Source organism: Rattus norvegicus, chromosome 3 (assembly GCF_021556685.1).
Source record: "Rattus norvegicus strain SHRSP/BbbUtx chromosome 3, alternate assembly SHRSP_T2T, whole genome shotgun sequence".
NCBI lineage: Eukaryota > Metazoa > Chordata > Mammalia > Rodentia > Muridae > Rattus > Rattus norvegicus.
In genome coordinates this window covers 112012546-112038188 of record NC_141536.1, presented here as the reverse complement: position 1 = coordinate 112038188, position 25643 = coordinate 112012546, and the positions used below count along the sequence as shown (strand labels likewise).

Sequence of the window (25643 nt, the reverse complement as noted above, 5' to 3'; positions counted from 1 at the left end):
GTTAGACAAAGTAGCGTAGGGTATTATAAATAAGAGGTCATTCAGCTTAAGCCTTAAAAGGGAAATATCCTTGCTATTCAGTAAGAGTAATATTAATTTCCTTCATCTGGAAAGGGCTTCACTTCTTGACAGATCCTCACCTTTTATTTTGTCTTCCCTTTTTGTTCCTTTGTAAAAGTAAATGTGTCTGACTGTCTGGTTTGGTTGATAGACTAAAACTAGCACAATAATCCAGCTGCTATAATATTTAAAGTCTAGCATGGTTTGATGACAGATGCATCCAGAATAGGGGGAGCATCCATAAGTGGTTGTACCCTAGTTACTGCCATCTGGACTGGGTCTCAGTTGGTCTTACTAGTCCGTCTTATCCTTTTACCTGTGATTACCATGTACTTCCTTCTGTTTCCTTCTCAGCAGTGCTCTTGTTTAACTGATGGATTTTAAGACTACTAGCTTCTCTGAGATGTCCCTTCAACATCCTTGTTTTTAATTGTTAATGTTTTAAATCTGCTGTCATTTCCTTATTTGATAGCATCCTTAAGATTTTGAATCTATATTGTCACAGTATTTGAAAAATAGAATTGATGTTCCCTTTTATGAACTGACAGAAATTATATTTATGGATAGTTGCTCCTGTGAGGTCCAGAGGGAAGTGAAAATAGAAAGAGAAGGGAGAACTATTCAGGAGGTTGGACAATGAGCTACTGTGTAATCTCGTCAGGGGTCATGGTGAGCTGTCGGCATTTATGCTAGCTAGCTTTATTGCTATAACATCTACTTCAGAAAGTGGGGTTTAAAACCAAACTCAATGTCCAATTCCTGTTTTATGTATGCTAATGCATATGTATATGTAGTCATTATATAGGAATTGTATTCAAACTATAAAATGATAATGCTTACATATGCATTTTATATTATTAGTTAATATGCTTAACCAAATTACCTGTGATCTCTCCATTGCTGTGAGGAGTTTACAAAACTTGTCTAGTGAAGTGGAACTCATTTAAATGGACTTGTAATTGTGTAACTCCTTTTTCCAGGTCATGTAATGTTTGCAGAAATAAAGATGGAGAATGGCAAGTCAAAAGGCTGTGGGACAGTCAGGTTTGAATCCCCAGAGTCAGCTGAAAAGGCCTGCAGAATAATGAACGGCATCAAGATCAGTGGCAGGGAAATCGATGTGCGCTTGGACCGTAATGCATAATTTCAAGCATGGTTGGAACATTCCCTCATCTGTTTATTGACTCCTAGTAAAAGTCATTTTTTAGTAATGTTGTATGCTTACAAATGCTGTAAAAAATGAACTTTTAAAACTCCCACCAGCTTTTAACAGTATAATGTTGAAAAACATACTGTGATTTTCGTTCTCTCAAGTTTGAGTTTCTAGAAACAGCACGTCTGATCATTCAGTTTCAATGGATGGACATACCATTTGTAATGAAATAAGCCATTTTGTTATTTTCAGTAGTAGAGTTTGTTTGTTCTAGTTTCTCCAACATTATTTTAAGTTAACAGATACTTTTTTTTTTCTTTTAAAATCTCTGCTTTGTATTTAATTGTTAAAGAAAGGGCTCAGACAAATTAGGGTGTGATTTTGGTTTGGTTTAAATTACTTTTCTCTGCTTATAAAGGATAGTAATTAAGTGTTACACTCTAAAGTTGAAGATTTTTTTTTTAATTTGACCTAAATGAAGACATGAATTTTTTTGCCCCTCTATCATTCCAGTTGTTCCACATAACATTATTAAAAATATCAAATTCCACAGCCCCTTACTCTGTTATTTCCAATGATTCCAAGTTCATATAGTACTGATAAAGTAGCAAGTCCTAAGTATGACACTAGGCAGACCACCCCCAACTTTCGGTCTAGTTTCCAGCCGTTAAAATGAACCGCTAAGAACAGAAGAAAGATTGAAATGTTGAGAGAGATGGTTATATAAGTGAGTCCCTTGCTGTTCACTTCTATAGGAGCAGATGCATTCGTAAATGCAGTCTTAATAAACCAGGGAAGACCAAGGCATAGCATATCAAACACATTGGATCCCACGATGTTAGATATAGCCATGTCTCCTTTACCTGCAGAAGAATAGCATGTTGTTAAAATGTGCACATCAACACTATATTTTATTAATAATCTTCATAAGAAAAACACTGGATACTTTTGTTGGTTAGTTTTAGAAAACTGTTGTTAGAGCAAGAGTCTTATTGAATTTGTATTTCCTTGGGTTAGTATTTTAAAGTCTTAACATTTATTTAATAATTGTCTTTATTTATTAAACCATTTTTAATAAGGTATGCAGCTTCCTTGTTGCTTTTTATTCTCATTTGATAGTGAATTACCATCTAATGCACATTTCAGGTGGTCTGTGGAGGATTAGGTTGGTGGAATTAACCTGCTATTAAAAACTAAATGTTTCCCCTGAGTCACTTCTTTTTCCTTTAAAGTATGTCACTGAGGAAGTCTTATTTCATTTACCTTGACTTGCTTTATGGTAGAAGACCTCAAGTCTTACCTTTTCTTGCAACTAACACACTCGCGACTGTGTCTGGTATGCTGGTCCCTGCTGCCAACAAAGTAAGGCCCATCACTGTGTCTGGGATTCCTAGTGTTTCCCCTGTAACAGGTACAGAGACTGTAGGTCACCAATCTCAGATCTTACATGAACTACTTTCTGAAGGCAGCTTGAATACTTCTCTATTCAGGAAAAATATTTAGGTATGTTTAGGTACTTGAACCAATATATGCTTATATGGTTTTTAGATGACAAAGTATTTGAAACAGGTTGATAGTTGGGGTAACCAGGTTAGCACATCTTTTTAATGTCAGATATCTGAAGATACTCAGCAGCCAAAGTTCTAGCAGGAAAATCCTCATATTTGGCATCCAGAGGAAGCTGTGGGTGTCACTGTTGCCTCCTTCGGACTGTTGGCATTTTCTCTTTTCTAGAAGTTAGAGTAGTTGAGAATTAAGCACCTTACAGCTATCGATTAATATGTTGAAATGTGAAATGCTACTTGGCTTACTGGTTTTTTTCCCCGTTTTTTGTTTGTTTTAAGGGAAGTACATAGATAATCTGGTGTAGACAGGATCTTGTTCTTTCCTGCCTGAGTCTGACATATGGTACCAATTTATTAATATTTGTATCAGATTGATAGCACAGATGGGTTCATCCTGAGAAATAAAACCAGAGGGCACTTAAAAAGGGTGGGCACATGTAATTGCTCTCTTACTGGTTTAGTGGAAACCGTAGCAGAGTGAGGACTGAGCTGGAACTGTTTGTCATCTTCAGGACTCATCTGCGAGCTTGTGTTTGGTTCCTTTCTTCCTATTTGCCTAATGTCAGATATGTTCTGATTGGGAAAGAATTGAATATGGCAAATATGCAAGCTACCTGGACATTCTTATCTTTTTCATGAAGAATAAAACTATTTTGTTTTTGTTTGTTTGTTAGTTAAGAGTACAGTCATAGTAAGGTTAGTTATCTGGGAAAAGTTGGATCAGCCAGTTTGGAGAAGGTTCCAGGTAGTAATTATTTCAACTTTCCAGTGTTTGAGTTTCTATTGTAATTCTTTAGTCAGCAGTGTAAAGGTAGCTATATCTATACACACACACACATATATAGATATAGATGTATACACATACATACATACATGTTAGTAGATGTCTGGGCCCAACTGATCATGAAGTTTCACTGATACAATCAGGTTGGATGATTTAGGCAGGGAGGAAAGAGAGGATTCATTTCTAATGGGCATATGACGACTAAGTGGTAAAACTCTGGAAGATGCTAGACCTAAAAACAAAACTTTGGTTCTCATTTACTCCTCTGCATTGTATTCGAGTTACCATATTTAAAGCAAAATAAAATGCCATCTGGTCAAACGGCAAGCACCTACTGCCGAGCCCAGACCCCAGTCAGTTTCTTTCTCTACTTTCTACTGTGGGTTAGAATTTACTTTGATGAAGAATTCTTATGAACCCCGTGTAATTATAAGCATAGCCTATGAATTGTACCCCAGGCTGTGTCAGCGTACATAGGAAATGCTTTTGGTATGTTAACCCAGAAAAAACATGAATGCGTTTGTTGTGATATTAAAGTTTTCATATTTTGTAAATAGGTTTTAGTCTTGCTGAAGAAAATGTATGCCCCCCAAGACTGAATACTTCCAATTTGTTCTTAACATGAAATACTTTTCTTGTGCTAGTATACTTAAATTCCACACCTGTTATTGTGACCATCCAAACCAGCACGTATGTGAATGCAGAGATCCAGAATGCAGACATGAAGAAGGTTATCACAAAGTAGTTTTTCCACAACTTTCTCCTGCAGTCCGGGGTTGTCAGAGCAAGTAACGTAATAACAGGAAGAGAGAGAACCCAAAAAATTCTTCTTAAATCTGCTTCTGGCATGCTGAAAACACTTGGTGGATCTGTGGTGGAAAGTTGAACATTTTGAGTTTGTTTAAAATGTACAGTTATGTTAGAAAAGCCCATTTAGAAGGCTGTTTTGAAATACGGTAATGTATGCAGATTTTAACGGCTGTCTAGAACCGTAGCCTAAACCTGTGTGTCTTGACCCCTTTGGTGTTGAACAGCCCTTCACAAGGGTCACCTAAGACTATAAGATCCACAGATACTTACATTATGGTTCATAACGGCAAAGTTAGAGTTACGTAGTGTCGATGAAAATCATTTTATGGTTGGCAGTTACTGCAGTATGAGGAAATTATCACACGGTTACAGCATTAGGATGATTGAGAAGCTCTGATCTAGAACGTTTGAATACTTCATTACTGTTACTGCGGTCAGAGAAGTTTTCCTAACACTAGGCAGACAGTATGAGCTGTGATGTCTAGGACTGTTTGCCGAATGTGACAGTGTTCACAGAGTAGGAAGTAGGACTTACTTGCTCTACTGCACTATGGACTCCCTAGGGACTTCATGCTTTGGGGATTAACTTGCTTTCTTCCCAGGCGATTTCACTCCCCATCCCTTTTCCAAAACTGATGGTGCTTGTGCTTTGTTGTACTGATGCCTGCTGAGAGAAAGTTCCATCTGCTTCTCACTGGGCCTCATCTACCAAATGCGGGCTTCACAACTGGAAGTAGGAACCTAGAGAAGGTTGGGCCTAGTTCCTTGCTGTAGCTCCAGGGCGTGTGCTCTGGGGACTAGGATGATGAGTAGATCGGATAAAAGTGGGACTGCACTGTACACTAATGTATGTCAGTTATGCAGAGGTTGGATCAAATCACAAATATTACTCAGAAATGCTTACCAAGACTTACAGTGCAGCTTTAATTTAGACACAGACTTTAGCATGAGCATTTTGACTAGTTCTTTGGAGTTTTTGTTGTTTTAAATCTCCTCAAAGACTACAAAGTATGTTTTATAAAAATAAATGTCACATGTCAAAATTTTAAATAAATTAGAAGCCTTCTCAGTCACTTAACTGGAGTTGGAAGCACTTTTATAAAAGCTTTTCTAGTCGGGATTGCTTTTGTCATATTGAGCTCATGTTCTGTTTCACACAGCATGTTTAAATTACACCTGCTTTTCCCCATTCTGTCCCTCCGAACACTCCCCATTCCTTTGATTGACAGTTATCCCTTAGCCAGTGAAAATCCAAGTTCCAGCTTTGTCTCTGCCCCCGCTCTGGCTCGGCATGGTCCTCCTGCTGCCATAGTTTGGCGATGTTTCCTCTCCTAGTCTCATAATCCATCCCCACTGCCCTCTCTGCTTTGCTCATGTCCTGTGTCCTCTTAGTTCATTCTGTGAACACTGGTGAGAGTCAGGAACCTTAAGTGCAGCTCCGACTTTCTTCATGACCGCTGCATGCCCCTTACGGTCTTACACGACTCCACTGCACTTCCTTCCTCTCAACCTGCTCCTCTGCTGCTTCACTGGCATATGTTGGCTGTCTGCAAGCATGTGCGCAGGCCCAGGCCTCAGTCCATAGAGCATGCTTCTCCGTTGCATCACATATGCAATAAAGTGTCAGTCGTTGCTTCCTGACTACGCTATCAGATTACTGAGTTAAAGCCTTTCTTATCCCACGGGGCCCAGTTCAAATGCTCCTTTCTCCATGTGCATCTCCTGTGTGAGTGTCATCCAAGTTTATTCAGTCTGTCTGCTGTATGAACCAGTATTAGCAGTTTATGTTTGTTTATGGTACTTACATTTTTCAATTTTAGCTGATTTCAGAGTCTGGGTCTGGGAGATGGCTCAGTGGGTAAAGTGCTTGGCGCACAGGCATGTGAGTCTGAGGTCAGATCCCTAACACTCGCATAAGAAGTGTGGCAGCCCACACATAATCTCAGTGCTGTGGAAGGCAGAGGCACACGGGTCCCCAGAGCTCACTGGCCTAGTCAGCGAGGTTCAGGGTCACTGAGTGACTGGTCCCAAAGATTGATGTGGAGTCTCAGAGAATTGAGGAATAGCATCCAGGACCGACTTCTGGCCTCTGTGTCTGTGCACACTCCTCTTCCCCACACTTTTAGCTGATTTATAAAGAATGTTTATTGGGAGCTCCTTAAAGGGTAGGACATTCTTGTAGTTATCAAGTCTGACTCCACAGTGTCTTGTATAAGCGTGTATTAATCACTAACTCCAAACGAGAACCTGTGTTTTTCTAGTGGTTAGATTGGAATAGTGAACAGGGTGTAGTTGTTACCTTCAGAAACCTGACTAAGACCATGTAAACTTAGAGAAAGTTGGGAGTAACCAGAATCTTCCTGAAATATCCCGCTGTCAGTCCTTGACTGGCGACGAATGTAGATTTGGCTCTCATTCTCCCACCCCAGCAGTGTCTGCTGTTCACTTCTCTCCTCCATGGCTTTGGCAAGGCAGGGACAACAGGGCCTGCATGTTTTCGTGACATATCGACTGATCGTAGTGTCAAAACACAGCAGCAGGACATACAGCCCGTATATCAGCAGCAGCAGTGCTCCTTCGTACCTAGAAATGGGAGGAAGTGCTGTTATCTAACAAAAGCAACGGTAGGAAATTCAAGGAACCATTCCGAAATACTTTTATTTACCCTGTCTTGGTTATAATATTGTTACAAACTCATCGATAAAAACTTGACTCTTTAAAAAACGTAATATAAAACCCATTGTCTGACTATAGATTCCTTTCAAGTATTAGGCACAAAAAATGCCTTGAAAATAGTTGGAGAGTTTCAAACTAAAGCTAAGTAATGGGCATTTTTTAATTCATTTCTTTAACATTATATTCCCCGAATATTTAATAATTAGAAAATAATATACCGTCTCTTAAGATTTTCTGGTCCAGAAACTTGTGTGAAATATTTTGACTATTTTAGATTTTGGCTCAGTTTGGCTTTGCAATTTGTGCTACAGAGATTTAGAAGAAAATTGGAGGTGTTGGGAGTATTGCTGGCTTTTGAGGTCTCATTGTAAAAGCCCAGACTGGCCTTGAACGCTACCCTTGATTGGCCTAAGTACTCAAATTCACGATCCTCCTACCTCTTCTACTTGGGCTTTGAGGGTTTCAGATCTGCTTGGCCCCATTTGTTGATTTGATTGTAGCTTAATTTGGTTTATATTCATAAGAAAAGATAGTCTCAGAAATGAAACTGCACACACAGCACCAAGAATTGTCTTGCTTTGGTGTCTCACTTTTCTGTATATAGTTATTTTCATCACATTAGTATTGGTAATTATTTCATAGCAGAGAATCACTTCTCTGCTGCAACTGAAAGAGAAAATGGGGTTCCTGATTTCCTTGGCTCCTGTCACATGGGGCAGCAGACTCCCAGGGTTCTTTGCTATACGCAGCCTGACTTCTCATTTATCTTGTTTTCTCCCTGTTTGGGTTCTCTGGATACATACACATGTGGCCATATGTTTTATATTTCTTTGTTTTATGGTATCCAGCATAGGACACCTAGGACAGTTTTTCTCAACCTGTGGGCCACGCACGACCCTTTGGAGCTTGAATGGCCCTATGACGGGTCACCTAAGACCATCTGCATATCAGATGTCTGCCCAATGATCATAGCAGCAGCAACGTTACAGTTAGGAAGTAGCAACAAAAGTAATTTTATGGTTGGGGGTCACCACGACATGAAGAACTGTATCCAGGGGTCCCAGCAGTAGGAAGGTTGAGAACCATTGACCTAGGAGGTACGTCCCCCTGTTTGGCAAGTTTACGTCTTTCCACCAAGTTAGCGGCTTTATTTTCTTGGACCTATTAGGTGCAGAAATTGTGGGAAAGCAGCAAGCTTTTTTGATAATGACATAAAAACATTCTGGGTTGTGACAGAAGGCTTCAGCTCCTTCTGTTTGGGGAGGATGGGAGAAACTGCAGCAGGGGAGGGGCTTCTGCTGCTTCTCCAAGCTTTTTTCACTATGACCACCTCTAACCAAGGCCATCTACACAACAGCCTCACAGAAGAGAGCCACCAGCAGCTGTGAGGAGAGCAGCATAGACTGGAGTGGCTGCAGAAATGAGGCGAAGGTTTTGGACACTACACTTCTAAGCCATCAGACCTCAAAAACTCTGCAGTTATGTTTTACATAAGAGAGGCAGTTATTTAAAGTTTACCAGTAAACTCGGTTGTCAAATATTATGCCAAAAACTGCTCCCACACTAACTGCATACACAGCACAATCACGGAACAGGGGCCAGCACGAGAGCGTTGAAACCTGGAAAACAGTGGTTTGATTTACTGTGTGCTTTACAGGGTAAGTTGTTCAAGAACAGTGTATAGTATAATTCTGAAACTGTGTGTATTTGTGGTAAAATATTGTTAAGTTTGCATATTATGTAGAGAAAAACAATTTTAAAGAAAATTTGTTTATAAACCTGTACTGACTTTTATAAATTTGAGTAAGAGATATTTGTGGATTAAGTCAATTGAGTAAATGTTTTTCTGGTGGTTATTAAATTTGACTGAACACGATTCCAGTGTCCTATTGTTCATCCCAGGCAGGCTTAGATTTGTCAAGAAAATACATCTTACTGAATAGTTTTCTTACCATGTTGGAGAGGAGGCCGCAGGCAGCACAGATGCCGAGGAGATTATAAATTGCAGATCCTAGAATGGTGCTGATACCAATATCTCCCTTTGTGATAAATACACCTGGGACAAGACAGTGGTGGCTAGGTTAGAGCTGACTTGAAACTAAAACCACACCGAGTAAGTGGCAAGTAAAAGGAACAGTATTTACCCAAGAAGGCGGTGACTAGTTCAGGGGCCGAGCTACCTGCTGCCATGAAAGTCGCACCTGCAACATCCTGCGACAGTCCAAGGGCTAAAGACAAAGGAAGTGATTACTATGGCTGACAGTGGCAAGGAGCACACAGTAGAGCTATGTGAAAGACACTCAGAACTTACACCTGAACATTACATAGATACTGACTGAATCTGGAAGTTAAACATTTGACTTAGAGAAATCCTGTATGCATCTCGGTTTCCTATGAACGCATCACTGAGTATTTCTACAGAAGGGAGGGCTGGTGCAGACACCGTGCATTGCAGGCAATGTGAGTTCAATCCCCAGAACCCATGAAAACATGGAAGAAGAATCCGACTCCACGAACTTGTCATTTGGCTTCTGAAGGGGCATCATGACGCGTACGCTCATACACACATACACAAGATGTCTTAGGGTTTCTGTCGCTGCACTGAAACACCATGACTGAAGAAGCAAATGGGGAGGAAAGGGTTTATTTAGCTTTCACTTCCACATTGCTGTTCCTTGAAGGAAGTCAGGACAGGAACTCAAGCAGGGCTGGAAATTGGAAGCAGGAGCTGATGCAGAGGCCATGGAGGGTGCTGCTTACTGGCTTGCTTCCCATGGCTTGCTCAGCCTGCTTTCTTATAGAACCCAGGACTGCCAGCCCAGGGATGGCACCACCCACCATCAGCCAGGCCTTCCCTCAATGATCATGGACACTAGCTTGTGTCAAGTTGACATAAAACCAGCAAGTACACAAACACTTAAGGGCCAGTGAGTGGGTCAGTGGATAAGATAATAAACACCTAAGGGCCAGTGAGTGGGTCAGTGGATAATGGACCTTGCCACTATGCCTGGTGGCCTGAGTTCTGTTTCCAGAACCTATGTAGCAGGAGATAACCAACCCTTCAAAACTGTCTTCTAATCTCAACACATGCACCATGTTGTGGCTCCACTGCCAACAAATGGATAAATATACAATGGAAAGGGGAGACAAAGCCGGGGCTGTCAGCCAAGTCAGGGAAGTCGGCTTCCAGCTGGAGGTGAGCTACAAAAACAACTCCTTTGACAAATTTGGTCAGTGGTTCTTAAGATCTACAATGAAGCTGGATTGAGTTCTTTCACAGTTTTACAACATCATTATCTAATGGAGAAGAGGAGGGAATCAGTAAACAAAAAGCCCAATAAATCTGGCATTATGCAAATTACACAAAGAAGTAAGTACTGTCTTATTATTTGAGTGGTTTGTAGGTCCAACTTCCAAGCATACAAGTCCTTTCACTTAATTGACATTGGGAAGAGTCTTATGTGACTTTTCCAGCATTAGAACCGAGAGACATACTACATACAGGAAGGAGAAGAGAAAGCCGTATTGAAGAGACAACTCAGTCTTTCAGAAATCTTCATTACATTTGCCAGCAAAGGTAGGGCTGTGTGTGCCTTCGTGTGTGTATATGCGTGTGTGTGCATGTGTTTGCGTGTGCATACATGTTTATGGATGTACATATGGAGGCCAATGTCCATGTGTGTTTACATGTTTTTAAATGTACATATGGAGGCAATGTCTTTGTCAGGTGTGTGGCTGTAACTTTGAAGCTCCGTAGGTATCCTCCTGTACCACCTCCCCAGGGTCAGGATTGCAGTCAAGCATTAGTGCACCTGGCATTTCATGTGGTCCTGGTAATCGGAATTCATCCTCAAGCTTGGGTGCCAAGCCTACCAACACCCCAGCCACTAGAATTCAGATTTCTAATTCTTGATGGAAGTCCTTCTTCGATGCTAACTGCTTTTACTGTACTAAGGTTTTGGTCCTCGAACTCTGGTGTGTTTCTTTTGGTCTCTGTCATGGGTGGCAGTGCTGCTGGGCTTTGTGAAGCCTGGCTATTTTTGCTTTTATAAAATGTGCGTTGGTGTGAGGATGCCAGGTTCCCTGTGAGCTACCATGTGGGCACTCAGATTAAACCCAGGTCCTCTGGAAGAGCAGCCACCACTTCAGCTCCTGACTGGTCCTGCTTACACATTTCTTCTCTGCTGAAGCTTTGATTTTTTGGCCTTACAAATTCCTTGTTTGGGTTGTAGCAGATTGAATTTTACAAAACTTACTACAATATTTGTATTCCACATCCTTTCCAATAACTTTTCTCTTATTTAAAAAGGGGACTGAGCATATGGCTCTGTGGTAGAGCACGTGGCTAGCATTCGTGAACACAGATGAGCCTTTGTGACTGCTTTGACAAATTGAGGGCCATGGCAGTGTGATAATGTTTTCAAGGTCAGGACATTAAAGCAAATGATAGAATTTCCTCAAGTGGCCTCTCTCGGGACATTTGCTTTAGTGCCCTAGACACCACACATGCCCTGCTATCTGGAAGCCTCCATCGGGACAGACCTCGTGAGCCCCATTGAAGGACACACCTCCAGCATCCATGCCTTCTGGTCCTTCTGAGTCTTCCAAGCTTAGGTGCCAGACACGTGGGAGAACAAGCCTTCAGTGATTCCAGATCCACCCTTTCACTATAACCAGTAGGCACCCTAATCAGCTACCTGAACTCTGTAAAGCCCCCAGACTGTGGGGAACAATAAAAACAATGTTTCTTTATTGTTAGCTACAAGTTATGGAAAGAATTTGTTAAGTAGCTGTAATCATCTGACTTTCCTTGCTGAGTGTGAACACTAACTATGCCAGATGCTTCTCTGTGTGTCAGGATGTGGCAGTAAACAGACAAGAGCTGCGGCTGTCACCTTATAGTGTAGTAGATGGACACACACACACACACACACACACACACACACACACACACACTCTACAGGGGTTTTGAGAAGCAACAAGAAATGAAAATAGAGAAGATATGAAATGTCATTGGATAAGGAACTTTGGAGGGGAGGTTTCAAAATGAGGGTGTTACTCTGTAGGTAAGAGTGTAGTAGGCAGGCTACAGACAGAATGAAGAGCCCCAAGAGAGAACAACGGGGTGGGATTGAAGGTACATCGTGTATGGCCTTGTGGACCCTGAAGGCTAGGGAATTTTCTTCTGAAGCACTTTTTCAGTTGGCATAAAGTCCCAGCTACTCTCTTTATCCTTTGGGGCCTTTGGTGTAAGGCATCAACCAGCCCATTTGCCATGTGATGATTGTGAATGGTTGGAGTGAGATCATCCCACCCAGGCTCTCTTATCTCTTCCCACTTGCCTTGACTCTATCACTTAAACACCTGACCTAAGTAAACAACGAAGGGAGGAAAAAGTAATGGCTTGTGGGCTTTGAGTTTATGGTGTTTCTTTTAGTACATATGGCGCATATATAAATCATACATACTCAGCCCTGTCCTCACAAGTTCCATAGCCTCAGATTCAACCACCTGCATACCAAACTATTCAAAGAGAAATCACCTTCCTTCTGAATAGGGGCTAGACTCTTCTTTTTCCTTGAACAATGCAGTGTTAAGCTATTTGCACACCATGCACACTGTATTAGTTATTACAGATCACGGCGGAATCATTTGAACTACTCAGGTGGGGGGGGGAACACTATGCACACACACAATACATGATTTTGTGTGCCAGACCTGAATGTCCTCAAGTTTTGGCATTCTTACCACCTCAGGAGCTGGGGACCGAACCCAGGGCCTTGCGCTTCCTAGGCAAGCGCTCTACCACTGAGCTAAATCCCCAACCCCTTGGAGGCACTATCTTACACTATGGCATTCAGCTTGTTTTCATATTTTTTTCTTTTCTTTTTTCGGAGCTGGGGACGAACCCAGGGCCTTGCGCTTGCTAGGCAATCGCTCTACCACTGAGCTAAATCCCCAACCCCTCATATTTCTAACATTAACTCTTAGATGTGACTTTTAGAGTTTACATTTTAGGAAGAATCGGCACTCGCTATTACATACGAGGCCCCGACTTTGATACCCAGCACATCCAAACAAACATCAGGACCTGGGAGTACAAAACAAATCAAGTCTCACGGACTGTAAATATGGGAATTAGGGCTGGACCTGGAGGGCAATAGCGTTTCCATGGCTTCATGCTACCGGCCTTGTAACTTTGTCTACTTGATGCTTTGTAACATTTTTTTTCTTTGTGAAATGGTCTCATGTATCCCAGGTTGTCCTTGCATTCACCATGTAGCCAAAGATGACCTTTTACCTCCATCTCCCTGCCTCTGCCAGGGGCTGCTGTTGTGCCAGCACTTCGAGATTTGCAGTACTGGGCATTGAACCCAGGGTTTTGAGCTTGGAAGGCAAGCATTCTACCCACTGAACCAGTTCCTCGGGCCCCCTCTTTCGTTCTTAAGTAGCAGAAAGTTACTTATTGGGAAACAAGAATCTCTGACAGTTTCCTAGTACATTTCTAGAAACTTAAAAGTTAGTGTTACAGAGTCTTAGGCTGTGCCCTCCAAAGCCAGTGTGGGAAGACAAGGGAAAGCAACCATCTTTCCTTTCTGACAGTGATGGTGCACACTCAGTATGCCCCGAAGACTGACCTGTCTTCCGTCAGTGCGGCCTGAAGACTGCTTCGTTGGACAAGCTCAGTTTCCAGAGAGAAAAGATGGTGGAATGGGCTGTATTAAGGTGGGAAAAGCAGTGACCCTTTGGAAGTCTTTTGTGTCAGAAGGCATTCTCGCTAGTCCTTGGGCTTTAATTGTAGTTATGAAAGGAAAGATTCTGTTAGATGGTTGAACAAAACTTCAAGGGTATTTTTTCCAAGCCCCATTGTATGGTTGTAAGATTATTTTACATCTGTGAACTTTACAGTAGATTGGCCTTGTCTTTCTTGACCTTTGGGTAACATTTTCCTGTGCTGTAGTTTATTATTAAAGATAAATTGTTCTGTTTTTCCATTATTGCTATTATTCCTCTTTCTATTAATCCGAAAGAGCAACCACATTATTTCAAGGTATAGGAGAGATGTCCAAGGTATGGTCCCTTTATAGGCTCAGGTGCCAACACATTGTTTAGATGACACACAGCATCGTGACAATCAGGTGCTTTTAAAGTTTACCAAACTTTTTCCTCTGTGTGTTCTTTTCTGTAATGACCAGCTGGAAAGTTTGTGATTTTTTGGAAATACTGCTATACCAAGTAGTAAAGAGAACTTAGCTAAAATGGAGGCCCAAACTCTGTCACTGCCAAATAACTTAATATGAGACTTTAAAGAGGTTGTTTAGAAAAACCTCACACACACACATTTTAAATGAAATGAACTCTGGAACATCTCTATAATGCTTTTAAAGGCCTGATTTTGTTGAAAAAGAATCTCCCCCATCCACTAGGTCCTCTCAACCTCATGGTCCCTGTTGCCCAAGGTCAGAGGTGGGATAGGACCTATATGGTTCTGATGCCAAAGACGTGATGCTTTCTGCCACTTGAAGAGAAAGGGACAAGTGCAATTACCATCACTGCCTGTTTCTCACCTATATCTTGATACTACCCAGAGTTCTTAGCTTCTACTATAGATGCAGTCCAAGGGATTACAGTTCAGGCCAGAGAAAAGAGCACCAGTGGGGGCATCTCCCAGGCTCTCAGGAGGCTGTGCTCTCCAGCAGGGAGGAGGGACTGCTCTGAGTCTCTGAGAATGTTTTTGCCTCTGTAAATTTCATGAGGCTTAAGAGTTCAGATAATCCCCTCAAACTGTAAGCTATCCAAATGTCAGACTCAGAATTACTAAGGCTCCTAACTTCACAAGTTAGAGTAAGCTCTACCTGGAATTAAAGCTTACTGTTTTTTTTAATCGTCTGTCTCCGAAACATAGTGTGGAACATAGGCAAACATCAGTTCAAGGTAGAGGTAGTGAAAGTAATTTTTACAAGATAAAAAGTAAATATTTAAAACAGTTTCCTAAAACGTGGGAAAATTTTCACTTAAAATGTGTTATAACTCAAAGGTGTTAGCATGAGAGATTAGATGTTGGAATTGAATTGGGTTAGCATTTAAATGATGGGTTCTGTAGTTAGCTTACTGGAATTCGGCTGAAGCAAGTGACTACATTTGTGTTGTTGTTTGGCTGAAGCAAGTGACTGTGCCGTTGTTGTTGAGACAGGATTTCCCTGTGTAGCTCTGGGTGTCCTGGAACTCACTCTGTAGACCAGACTGGCTTCGAACTCAGACATCTGCTTGCCTCTCTGACTCCCAGAGTGCTGAGATTAAAGGTGCAAATGAAACTCTGAAGAGTTTCTCTGTAATTTCTATGGAGCTATCTTAGAAAAATGTAAAGGAAGTTGTTCAGGAGCGATTGAGTATAGCTGAGATCCTCGAACATAGTGAGAGGATACTGTGCTCTGTTCCTACAGAGAAGTGTGTCTCACCTCTGCAGACAGGAGAGTGAACGTTAGTGGGTATGTGTGTGCTCACGTGTGTACTATATGTGTGTATATTTTTATTAAGAGATCACTTTTTGAACATAGATTACGAAATTGCAATAGTACAGGAGGGATGTTGATTCAAGAAAGAACCCAAAGGAACTCTAAAAAATAGTGTAGAATTGCCACATAGGTTATTAAGTAAGAGTTTTATAAGCTTACATCTTGCCTTATGAGACTGTCTGATTTGTTTTTACCCTAAGACAGGCTCCAAGCTGTTGTACCTTACCATAGATTTGTTATTTGCTCCAAGCACATTTTTTATTGACTTATTTCCCTTCTGCACTTTGATTTTTTTCCTGGGTAAAGGAGTCTTGGTAGCCTTCTTGGTATACTCTGTAATAATGAATTCTCAGAGGCTGTTCCCTGTGTGCAGTTTACTGTTATTTTTCCTCATGTACATAGAACAGAGCTCTTTGAACGAAACTCTCATTACATGTCTCACAGCTGATACACTGAGGCATACAGATGTTAAGGACTTGCCAAAGACCTAGCAGCTTGCAGAGTTGGGAGTTGGGCCCAGATGTGTCTGTCTCTAAGTTGGACGCTTCCAACCATTCTAGCAATTCTGTCACCACGGCTTGTGGTCACTGGGTTCCCCAACCCTTCCAGCCCTCCTGTGTGTCATAGACCTTCTACTGAGTACATGAACATGTAGGAGGAAAACACCTAGGAAGGGAAAATCCCAAGCAAGTAAGACACAGCAACAGGAACGTTACTAGCTTCACAACAAGCACGGTAGTCATTAGCATGGCTTCTTTTAGCCGGTCTCACTGAAATGACCAGGTACACAGAGGCACCACTCTTCTCTGTCTCTTGTACCCACGCCCACTCTTCAGCATCCTCCAAATCAGGGTCTGATGGGGACACCTGGCAAGGATGAGGAGAGTCCTATCCTTCAGTTCCCTTGGCTCTAAGGCATCTGACCCTTTCCCTCCCTTTCCAGAGTCCATGTTCTGCTTCTCGCTACAGAAGCTAGGTCTTCAGTTACCACGGTGTGGATAACTATTCTTCCTGTATAATATCGATTAATTTCACTTTAGACCTTTGTGTTTAGGGAGTCTCCTGTGACTCCTCTTGTACCTCAACCTACATGGAGGAAGAAACAGGAATCTGAGTCAGAATGAGCATGGGAGAGCGGGGCTGACCAGTGGGAGGAGGGGGTAGATCGAGCATTGCTTTCCCGTCATGATTCACACAACTCGAATAATGATAGACTGTTTCTAGCTGTCCAGGGGAGATAAATGCATGCTTTTCCAGGGTTGAAGGGCATGGGGAGGCTGTGTGGCTTTTATGACTGTAAGTAGAGCAGAGAGGGAAGAGAAGTGGAAAATCCTTGCTGGAAACCTCTAGTGGCTACAGCTATAGGAGAAGCTGCCAGCCCTTTGCTGAAGACTCTGTTGCTAACCCCAAAAGCCGCTGCGGATTAGAGGAGGGAGGGCTAGTGCTGGTGCCCTTCCACCACTGTCCTATTAGAGCCACAGCATATGTGTCAACAGGAATTCTACATGACATTGAAGTCCATAGGACTGTGGAGTAAGTCCATGTGCATCTTAGGCAACATGCTAGGCCGAGAGGCTAGTCATCTGGGACAATGTTTACAAAATTAATTTATAACCCTTGGTAGATTTCTAAGAGATCAAAACCCATTTCAGTAAACAACTCTTGATTTTCTAATATACTTCATAGTTCCAGTGAATGTCTCCTATATGTTTTTATCAAAATTTTCAGTGCCCTTGGGCAGAAAATTGCTCACAAGATGGCTCAGATAGAACTGGTCTTCTGAGACAACCACGTGATGGTAAATAATCTCTAGAGAGGAGGGGTAGAGCTTGGACTGTGGACCGCCGGAGTAAGGGTCTGCATCAGCTGTGTGGGCTCAGCTTCGCTTTCCTCGAAGTAAAACCAATGCACTAGGCCCTGTTTTGTAAGGTTTTATGTAGATGAGGCCATACACAACACACATATATATATATGTGCGCACACATACTCACACACATATATGTGCAACTATATGATGTGCCTGGGCTTCCATGATTGCACCGTGATGGGTATCTGTAAGTAAGGGACCCCTTAGTAGAATGTGGGATATACACGGGATGTTCTGCGGACTACGTGATTACTCCTCAGCCGATGGGGAGCTGTACAACTCTGCCTATCAAGGAGCACAGAGGAAAGGCATGCACTCCAGACGGAAGTCAGTGCCTGAGGATGGAGACAAACTGCTGATTGGTTCTTATTGCTGATGTCGTCATTTGACTACAAGTATGACAGAGGATCAGACTTTGACAAGTGGGTTGAACGAACGTTATTTCTACCTCGTGTTGTTGGCTGTCATTCTGATACTCAGGAGCTAAGTCAAATCTTACAGCTGAGGAGGACTGGCATCCCATGGGTATTCGTCGGCCACGCAGTCCTAATAGCTACCCTCTTATGTGATGTTCTTGAGAAATGCATGTTTGTTGATGATGTTTCAAAGAAACTCTACAAAGTGGTATAGTGGAAGTCATTATGACAGGAGGAGGAAACTCTTAATGAAGACTATATGGAGGGCATGATCTAACATGCAGGACTGGAAGTTTAAATTTTTTACTTCTTACAGACAACCTTTGTAAACAGAATTCTTGCTGGATTTGTTCTATCAGCTCAGCTGAGTCACTGAGGCTTACAGTCCTTAGTGAGGTATGAAGCAATATTTTACATTTTCACTTTAGTTAAATGTAGTGCTGACATGAGAATGAAAAGATTATTACAGTTAGGATTATGGAAACACACACTCATATGTACTTAGCATGTGTTTGAAAACTGATATATACTGTGAAGATGAGTTTGAGGGTTCAGGAATAAGTGTAGAAGTAAAACAAGCGAAAAGAAAGGGAGGCTTTTAGGGCCACTAATTGGATCTTTCTGGATAGAAGGCCACAGGAGCTGAAGCAGAATTCCTGACTTTAAAATGTCAGCTGCAACACCATGGATGCCCTCAGTATAAATGGAGATGACAAACCACGGAAACTTATATCAGCGCTAATATCTGTTCATACTTCTAAGGCCTTGAGAAAGTTGGTAAGAAAAATTCCTTCCCAAATGCAGGCAAGAAGTCACGTAAGTAAGTAAGTAAGTAAGGCTATGATTTTCAATAAGCACATAGAATAGCCACCTTATGCATGGGAGAAATAAGAGCGTCATAGCATGAGGTTTCGGCTGAACATAACAAAGACATTAAAGGTGATGTTTGTTTCCAGGAATGGACCCTGCTGAGACCATGGGGTTGTAACCCTTTGTGGGATGTTTCTGATGATATCCATCCTAAGTCTTACGTATGCACAGCTTTGACCTTTAGTCAGAGAGAATCAGAGAAGTGTGCAGAGCATTCGCACTGTACAGACACAATGCTATTTAAAACGGTTCTGTGAGATTAATAGCTTAAAATAGTAAATTTTCACAGGACGCCATAATGAGTGAAGTTCCCGAGTTACTCATAGGATCATGAGCTCCTATGCTGTGATTAAAAGTTAGGGTTTTGAAGAGACTGGCAATGTGGGAAAATCCAAGACCTTTAGGAGGTGAGTGGATGAATCTGCAGATAGAAGAGACTCTAGCAAAATGGTGTGTTTAGGGATCTTTGGGGATCAAGAGACGCAAATTTAGGTGGATTTACTTTTGTTATTGCATTTCATTAAGCAAAGATAATGTGCTAAAATCAGCTAACATTAAAATAGCAATGTATTATCAGCATAAAATATAATACTGGTATAAAGTACATTTGCACCTACTTAATTATTAATAATTATGATAAACCTATTATTATTGAACAAATAGAAGTTTCATTCCTTTGCCATTACAGGTGCTGTAGTTCTTAAGTGTCCCGCGGCCATACGTAAAAGGAAGAAAATAACCTGCCTTGCATTTGGAGGGTAGGGGGTTGAGAAAAAGACAATTTATACTCAATTCATGCTCATGTGTGCATGTTTGTGTGTATATGTGTGCACGTGTGTATGAGTGTTTATATATGTGCATGTATGTGCATATTAGTCTGTGTGTGTTTAATGTGTGCATATGTGTGTATATATCTGCATGTGTATGTGTGGGATGGAGTTAAGGGTGCTGCTGTTCTGTTCTCTGTAGTCTTGCGAAAAGACACAACCCTTAGCTTTGATTTTGCTGCGAAATGAAGATCAGCTTTGAGAGAGGCTGCAGACTTTGGTAGTTCTGGGTAGATGGCTGGCTATCATTTTTCCTTGGATTAGGACCCAGTGCATCCACAAAGGCCTATTATACTCAGAGTGCTGGGAAACCTGCAGTACAACAGGCTTTAACTGATTTTATTTTCAGAAACTACTAACACTTAACATTATTATCTGTTTGCTGAGGTTCCTTTCCATGGAGCTTAGAATTTATTTACTTATTGGTTCATGAGTTTCAGGATGCCAGTAAAGGAGTAGAGAGAAAGGAGGTCCTTGGCCCCATCTGCTTACCACCCACTCTCAGAGCCCAAGGGAAAGAGGTTTGAAATAGAAAACAGTGAGGACCCGGCACCCAGTGTGTCAGGGGCACATGAAGGACACTGGTGCAAAATCTCGAGACTGTTCTCTAACGGCCACTGACGTGCTGGAACAAAAGGAAGCCTCTGGAAGCAAGCAGTGTACAATTAGAACTGAAAGGCGCGCTTCTGCCTGCACTCCCGGGATGACCCCACAGGACCCCAGGACAGACATTGGTGCACTGCCACCGGGTGAGATGGACAGGGTTGTTACCAAACTGTTTCCAACAGATCCGTGTGACTACTCTTCTGGAAGACCGCAGGAGACCTTGCCAGCAACTTACAGTCACTGATGATTTCCAGGGAGGGCAGGAAGTACTTGTCACAGACGATAGAGACCGCCATGAACATGTAGAGGGTAATGAGGAAGTAGATTACGATGCCTCCGTCTGTGCTCTCCTGCTTGGTGAAGAACCCTTCGGGAAACTCCGACGATGCCGGAGAGACAGCACATTGCGTGCTGTTTCCCACTGAGGAAAAGAAAAAGACCACAAGATGTTGGAGCCACACATTTCAAACCCACAAAGCCAAAACTGGGATATCCGGGGTTGGGGAGTGGGGAGATATGGAGACGTTGGTGGAAACATGATACAAAGCCTTAGGTGGTCTTTGAAAGAGGTTATTTCATGAAATAAACTGTTAGAAGAGAACTGGAGGAGGAATTACCACAGCCCCTCTCTGTGTCTGCTTCTAAATGCTCTTTCTAAGTGGGAAGAATGTTCTGAAACTTTCTCCAACTGTAAGAAGTGCAGCCCTGTCCACCTCTTGGTCTCTGAACTACTGCAGAACATTCTTGAGAACCCACTTGCAGATCAAGAGTGTTTCCCATCCTCTGCAGTGCTAGGAAGCAGAGCAGATACAGCAGGAGTCGGGGTGGGGGAGGGGCATCCCATATCTGAATGTGGGACTGGGGTGTCTGAACCCACTGCCACCTACCTGTGGCCCTTGGGAGGCGCGGGGGCAGGGAAACACCACGGACAGGCAGGTATGCAGAGACCCAGAAGATCCCCAGCCGCAGGACCCTTCTTGTCCAAGTTGGGCCCCATTTTGTCCGCATTTCCAGCGTGCTCTTGGCAGTGTGTGATTCAGGAAGGGAGCAAGGGAGACTTATGCTGAATCATGTGAGGAGTCTCCTTCCTCCCCAGTGCCTGCGGGGGGAAGGGGGGTCACAGCTTAGGAGGCCAGCGAGGGAGCCCAGCCTAGCTTCTCTGATCAGGAGGTCCAAGTCCTAGGGAGGTTGGAGGAGTTAGGGAGGGGCGCAGACACAAACCGACTACAGCTCTTTCCATGCCGGACTCTGATGGCAGGCCCAGGCAGCCTGCAACTGTGCTCATCCTGGATCTATTGATATCTTCACACTGACACTGCCTTTGACTTCCTCTAGATTTGTGAGGACCTGGGTTAGCTTGATGCTGTCCCCCTCCCCGCTCCCTTCCCTATTATAGCAGTTGCTTGTAGGATTTATTTGGGCGGGTGTGTGTGTGTATACTCTCTGCTTACCACGGCACGGTTTGTAGTTTTATTTGGGTCGCTCCTGTCCATCTACAGTTAGAGCCAGAGACAGAAAGGTCCATTAGGAGGTGACTGTGATAGTTGAACTGGGAAGCTAGGGCTGCATGAATGAAGGCCGAGGCTAAGGGGCTTGAGAGCTGCCCACAGCGCCATGAACTATTAAGGAGGCAGAATGGATGCTGTTTGATCATAGATCAGCTGTGCTTTTTGCCGGAAGGAGCTGTATAAAATGCTAATTGGACCAGACAGACAGCATTCGAATACATTCTGTAGCCTGCCAAGATCGGGAAAACCTGTGGCAGGGGAGCCACCTGTGGCTGACGGCACAGGCTCTGGAGTAGACTGCAAGGGTGGAGGTCTAGCAAGGTTTATTAGCTGTGACCTTAGGCCCAGTACTTAACCTCTCTGTTCCACCCTTACACTATCTGTAAGGCAGGGATCGCCTCTATTTTGGTTTGGTGTGTACTACATGACAAGTGTAACCTTTTGAGGACAATCTCTTCCAGGGGGCCATTGTTCTGTTGTTTTGTCACCTGTCTGCCATTATTTATTTTTGGGATTGAGATAAAAACTGCCATGGAGAAATTCTGTAGCTTTGCAACTGTTATGGTTCCTTTGCTTTGTACATAAAATTGGAGAGACGGGAGTGTATTATAGGCACGTTGCAATTATCAAGTAATAAATTAACTGATAAATCAAGGTGCCGAGCCTTTGATGTAGAAACTGGTGCATCTGGTGTAGAAGAGTGAGCTGCTTCTGGCTGTTCACGAACTTGTGCCATTTCAAAACCAGCCCAGCACACGGAGGCTTTGCTGGGAACTTTGCTGGTGTAAACAAACCTCTCTGACACTCAGCTCTCGAGTTTGCCCTGTGGTGCTGAGCCTGGGATGCTGCGTCATCTGAATAGAAACTAGAAGGTCTGTTCTCAGCTAGTGAGGCAGAGCTGCCCATGGACTCTCAGAAGCAGTGCCAGGGAAATGGGCCACTGCGTGCTGACTGCTTTTGTGATCTCCCCCTCAAAACTCAATACACAAACCAGTTTACGCAGCAAAAGCATTGCTCACAGTTGGAGTGTTAGCCATAGCAGATGCCCAAACACAGAATTATTTTCAACACATGTGAAGCAAGCTAAAAAAAAAAAAAAGGAAGCAGGTACCAAAAGGTACAAGCTCATGTTCGACACAGAACAGAAATCTGCAGCACATAGTAGGCCTGCAGGAAACAGTAGTTGGTTGGTTAAAGAGCAATGATTCTTAGAAACAGTCCCAGGAATGTGCAAGTGCCCAGTTTAAATAAAGTAGCCCATTAAACATGAATTTACCAAGCGGGGGTGGGGGGAGACATGGGTAGCTAGCTTTGCTGTAAGGTTTATTATTCTCTTTTGATCGGTCTTAAAATCTGTGAAACAAACCACAGATAAAGCCACACAAGGTAAGTGTACAGCTTTCGTTATATGACAAAGATCTGTGTAAACACCCAGGACTAAGAAATAGAACTTTACAGCCACTCCAGGTGCCCCTTTATGCACCTCAACTTGTGTTTTGCTAAGGAAACCACCCTCCTGACCTGGGCATTGGTTACTTGAAGTGTGTGTCCTGGCCAGCAGTATAATGCCCCTCACTGGGGACATCTTCAGGAAGCCATTGCCTAGTCTTGTCTCCATCACTGCTCTCTGTGCTGTTGGGCTGCTGGCCTCCTCTTCTCTCTTTCTTACAGCTGACTTACCAGTCCCCCACTGTGCCGATTCCCTTGAGGCATCCTTCAGATGGTCCCCATGTGTGTTTTCCACATTGCCGCAGCTCCATGTGGAGGCTTCCTCACACTCAGGCCCATCGTCCAGGCCGATTGGAGGTGGGATGTTCTCAGGAAACACACCGGGGCTACTGTCTGTTTCTGCGATGTGAGCAGCCCGGTTCGCACACCCTGGGATTGATTATATGGCATCTGCAGACAGAGGCGTTTGAGTGCTACAGTGTTCGCATTCACAGAAACAGTTTCTACCCCTACTCTCTGTACCCAAAGGCGAGCAGTTCAAGATGAAGCATGGGTGATTCTTTCCCACCAGCCACTAGTTCCAAAGGGAGTTACTGTCCTCCAAACTAGCCAATTAGATTAAGCATGATTTGAATTAACTAATTTATATTTGATAGGCTCTGCTCAACTGCACTGGTTCCTTTTGAAGGCCAAATTGGCTCAGCTAGGGGCAACCTCTTCCTTGTGAGAGTCCTGACATGATCTTGACTCTATTCGACAACTTCCTTATCATCAGGTAGAAACAAGTGCTCCAGGCTTGCCTTAGAGGTTAGCCCTTTCCTCCAAAATGCTTCTTTGCTTTTTTTAAACAAAGCACTTCAAGACCACGGGCTAGTGAGATGCCAGATGCCACCAACCATGATCACCTGAATTTGATCCCTGGGGGCTATGTGGTGCAAGAGAATTTACTCCCATATCCTGTCTGCTGACTGAGACATGTGCATTATGGTACAGGCATGCGCACACAAGTAAATGCAATCAAAGCAATTCAAGAAGAATCATAAGACTGCAATCTAAGTTGATATGTTGTTAGAGACACTTAATTGCTATTTTGTTTCCAATCTATCTTCTTTCTATCTCTGGCTCTCTGTCTGTTTGTCTGTCTCCCTTCTTCCCCCTCCCTTCCCCCCCCTCTCTCTTATCTCCTGTGAGTTCACTCATTCTCTCTCTCTCTCTCTCTCTCTCTCTCTCTCTCTCTCTCTCTCATGCACGTACATACACACATGCAAATTCATGGTCTTCTTTTTTCTGTTTTGGTGTCTGGGACACAGGACTTACTATGTAGCCTAGCCTGGGTTATCATGCCCAGGCCAGCCTGGCATCCATGACCCTCCTCCCTTATCTGGCATCACAGATACAGTTCTGACAACTTTACTTCCTAATAAAGTAACTTGAGGCTCCCCATGACACCCCTCCTCAGTGCACGACTAAGCCTATAAATTGGGCCTTTCTTGCTCTTAGCTGCATCCCCGTCTTTCATGCCCAGAGAACTCATGAACCTAGAGAATAATGGAATTAGCATGGCCTCATGCCACCGAGAGAGTCTCAACTTAATAATGCAGCCAGAAGCTGAATCAGAGGAGCTGCTGAGGGGGTGCAGCCCCCTTCTGTTCTGTTTGAGCCCCACCCCCACTACCTGCATAGCTCGAGCATACCGAATTAGCTCTGCCATTCTCAGGAATTGGTCTGGACTCACAAGTGTGCATGTTTGATACTCGGCTAATGTTCCTTTAAATGTGGAATGATAATCTCTGAGTCCTTCCATGCTGATAATTTTTTCAAAAGAATCCTTATTCTTTTTTTAAAATTGAAAGTAGATTCTTCTCCCATACAACACATTCTAACTACAGTTTCCCACTCCCTCCTAGCTTCCCTGACCTCCCCTCTCCCCCAGATCCACTCCCCCTCCATTTCCTCTTCAGAAAAAAAGCAGGCCTCCAAGCAACAGGACAAAACGAGACACAACAAGGCAAGACAAAAGCCCTCATATTGAGGCTGGACAAGGCAACTCAGGAGGGAAAAGAGCCCCAGGAGCAGCCCTGCTAGATAGGGACCGCCTGCTCACACCACTCCCTTGGTTATCTTAAATATGTTTCCTCACCCGCTTACCCTCCTGCCTCAGTTTCCCCAGCCTTGTAGCCTCCTCCACTCATTTTTGCTTACTTAATCTTTTCTTCTCCACTTTACTTAAGATGTTTTATGATATCATCTATTGTGTCTTTAAGAGAGTCTCTGTTTGAAGTTGCTCCTTTTTGTAACACTTAGTTTCCTTTTTGTAATACCTTTTCATTCTGTTCTTTGTGTCTTCTGATTTCCTTTGTGTCTTAGGGTGCAAACTCCACAGCTATGACGGCTCCAGGGAATGTTTCTAGCTCGTTTGGAGGGATGTGGAGTAGTTCTTATTCTCATACCATTTTGTGGGATTTTGCCTGTTCTGATTTTTACACCGAATTAATTTTTCCCGAACTTATAAAAGAATGTCCTTGTTTAGCCTGGC

General features: G+C 43.0%; 2 protein-coding genes across 8 annotated transcripts in view; one reads left to right on the top strand and one right to left on the bottom strand.

The window, feature by feature from the left end:
* Myef2 (myelin expression factor 2) overlaps nucleotides 1-2295 on the top strand; it is a 35881-nt gene extending 33586 nt beyond the window's left edge. For all 7 annotated transcript variants that reach the window (XM_087654379.1, XM_087654377.1, XM_087654378.1 and 4 more), the window contains 1 exon segment: nucleotides 1041-2295. In XM_087654379.1, the coding sequence (XP_087510505.1) occupies nucleotides 1041-1204 (164 nt within the window). In that variant the 3' untranslated portion in view covers nucleotides 1205-2295.
* Nucleotides 1647-21183, bottom strand: Slc24a5 (solute carrier family 24 member 5). Its single transcript, NM_001415920.1, is given in 9 exon segments — nucleotides 1647-2076; nucleotides 2514-2615; nucleotides 4225-4431; nucleotides 6672-6955; nucleotides 8567-8667; nucleotides 9001-9104; nucleotides 9193-9276; nucleotides 20386-20571; nucleotides 21038-21183. Coding segments are annotated over 9 exon segments (1512 nt in total). The 5' UTR covers nucleotides 21159-21183; the 3' UTR covers nucleotides 1647-1753.
* Between the last annotated feature and the right edge of the window lie 4460 nt (nucleotides 21184-25643).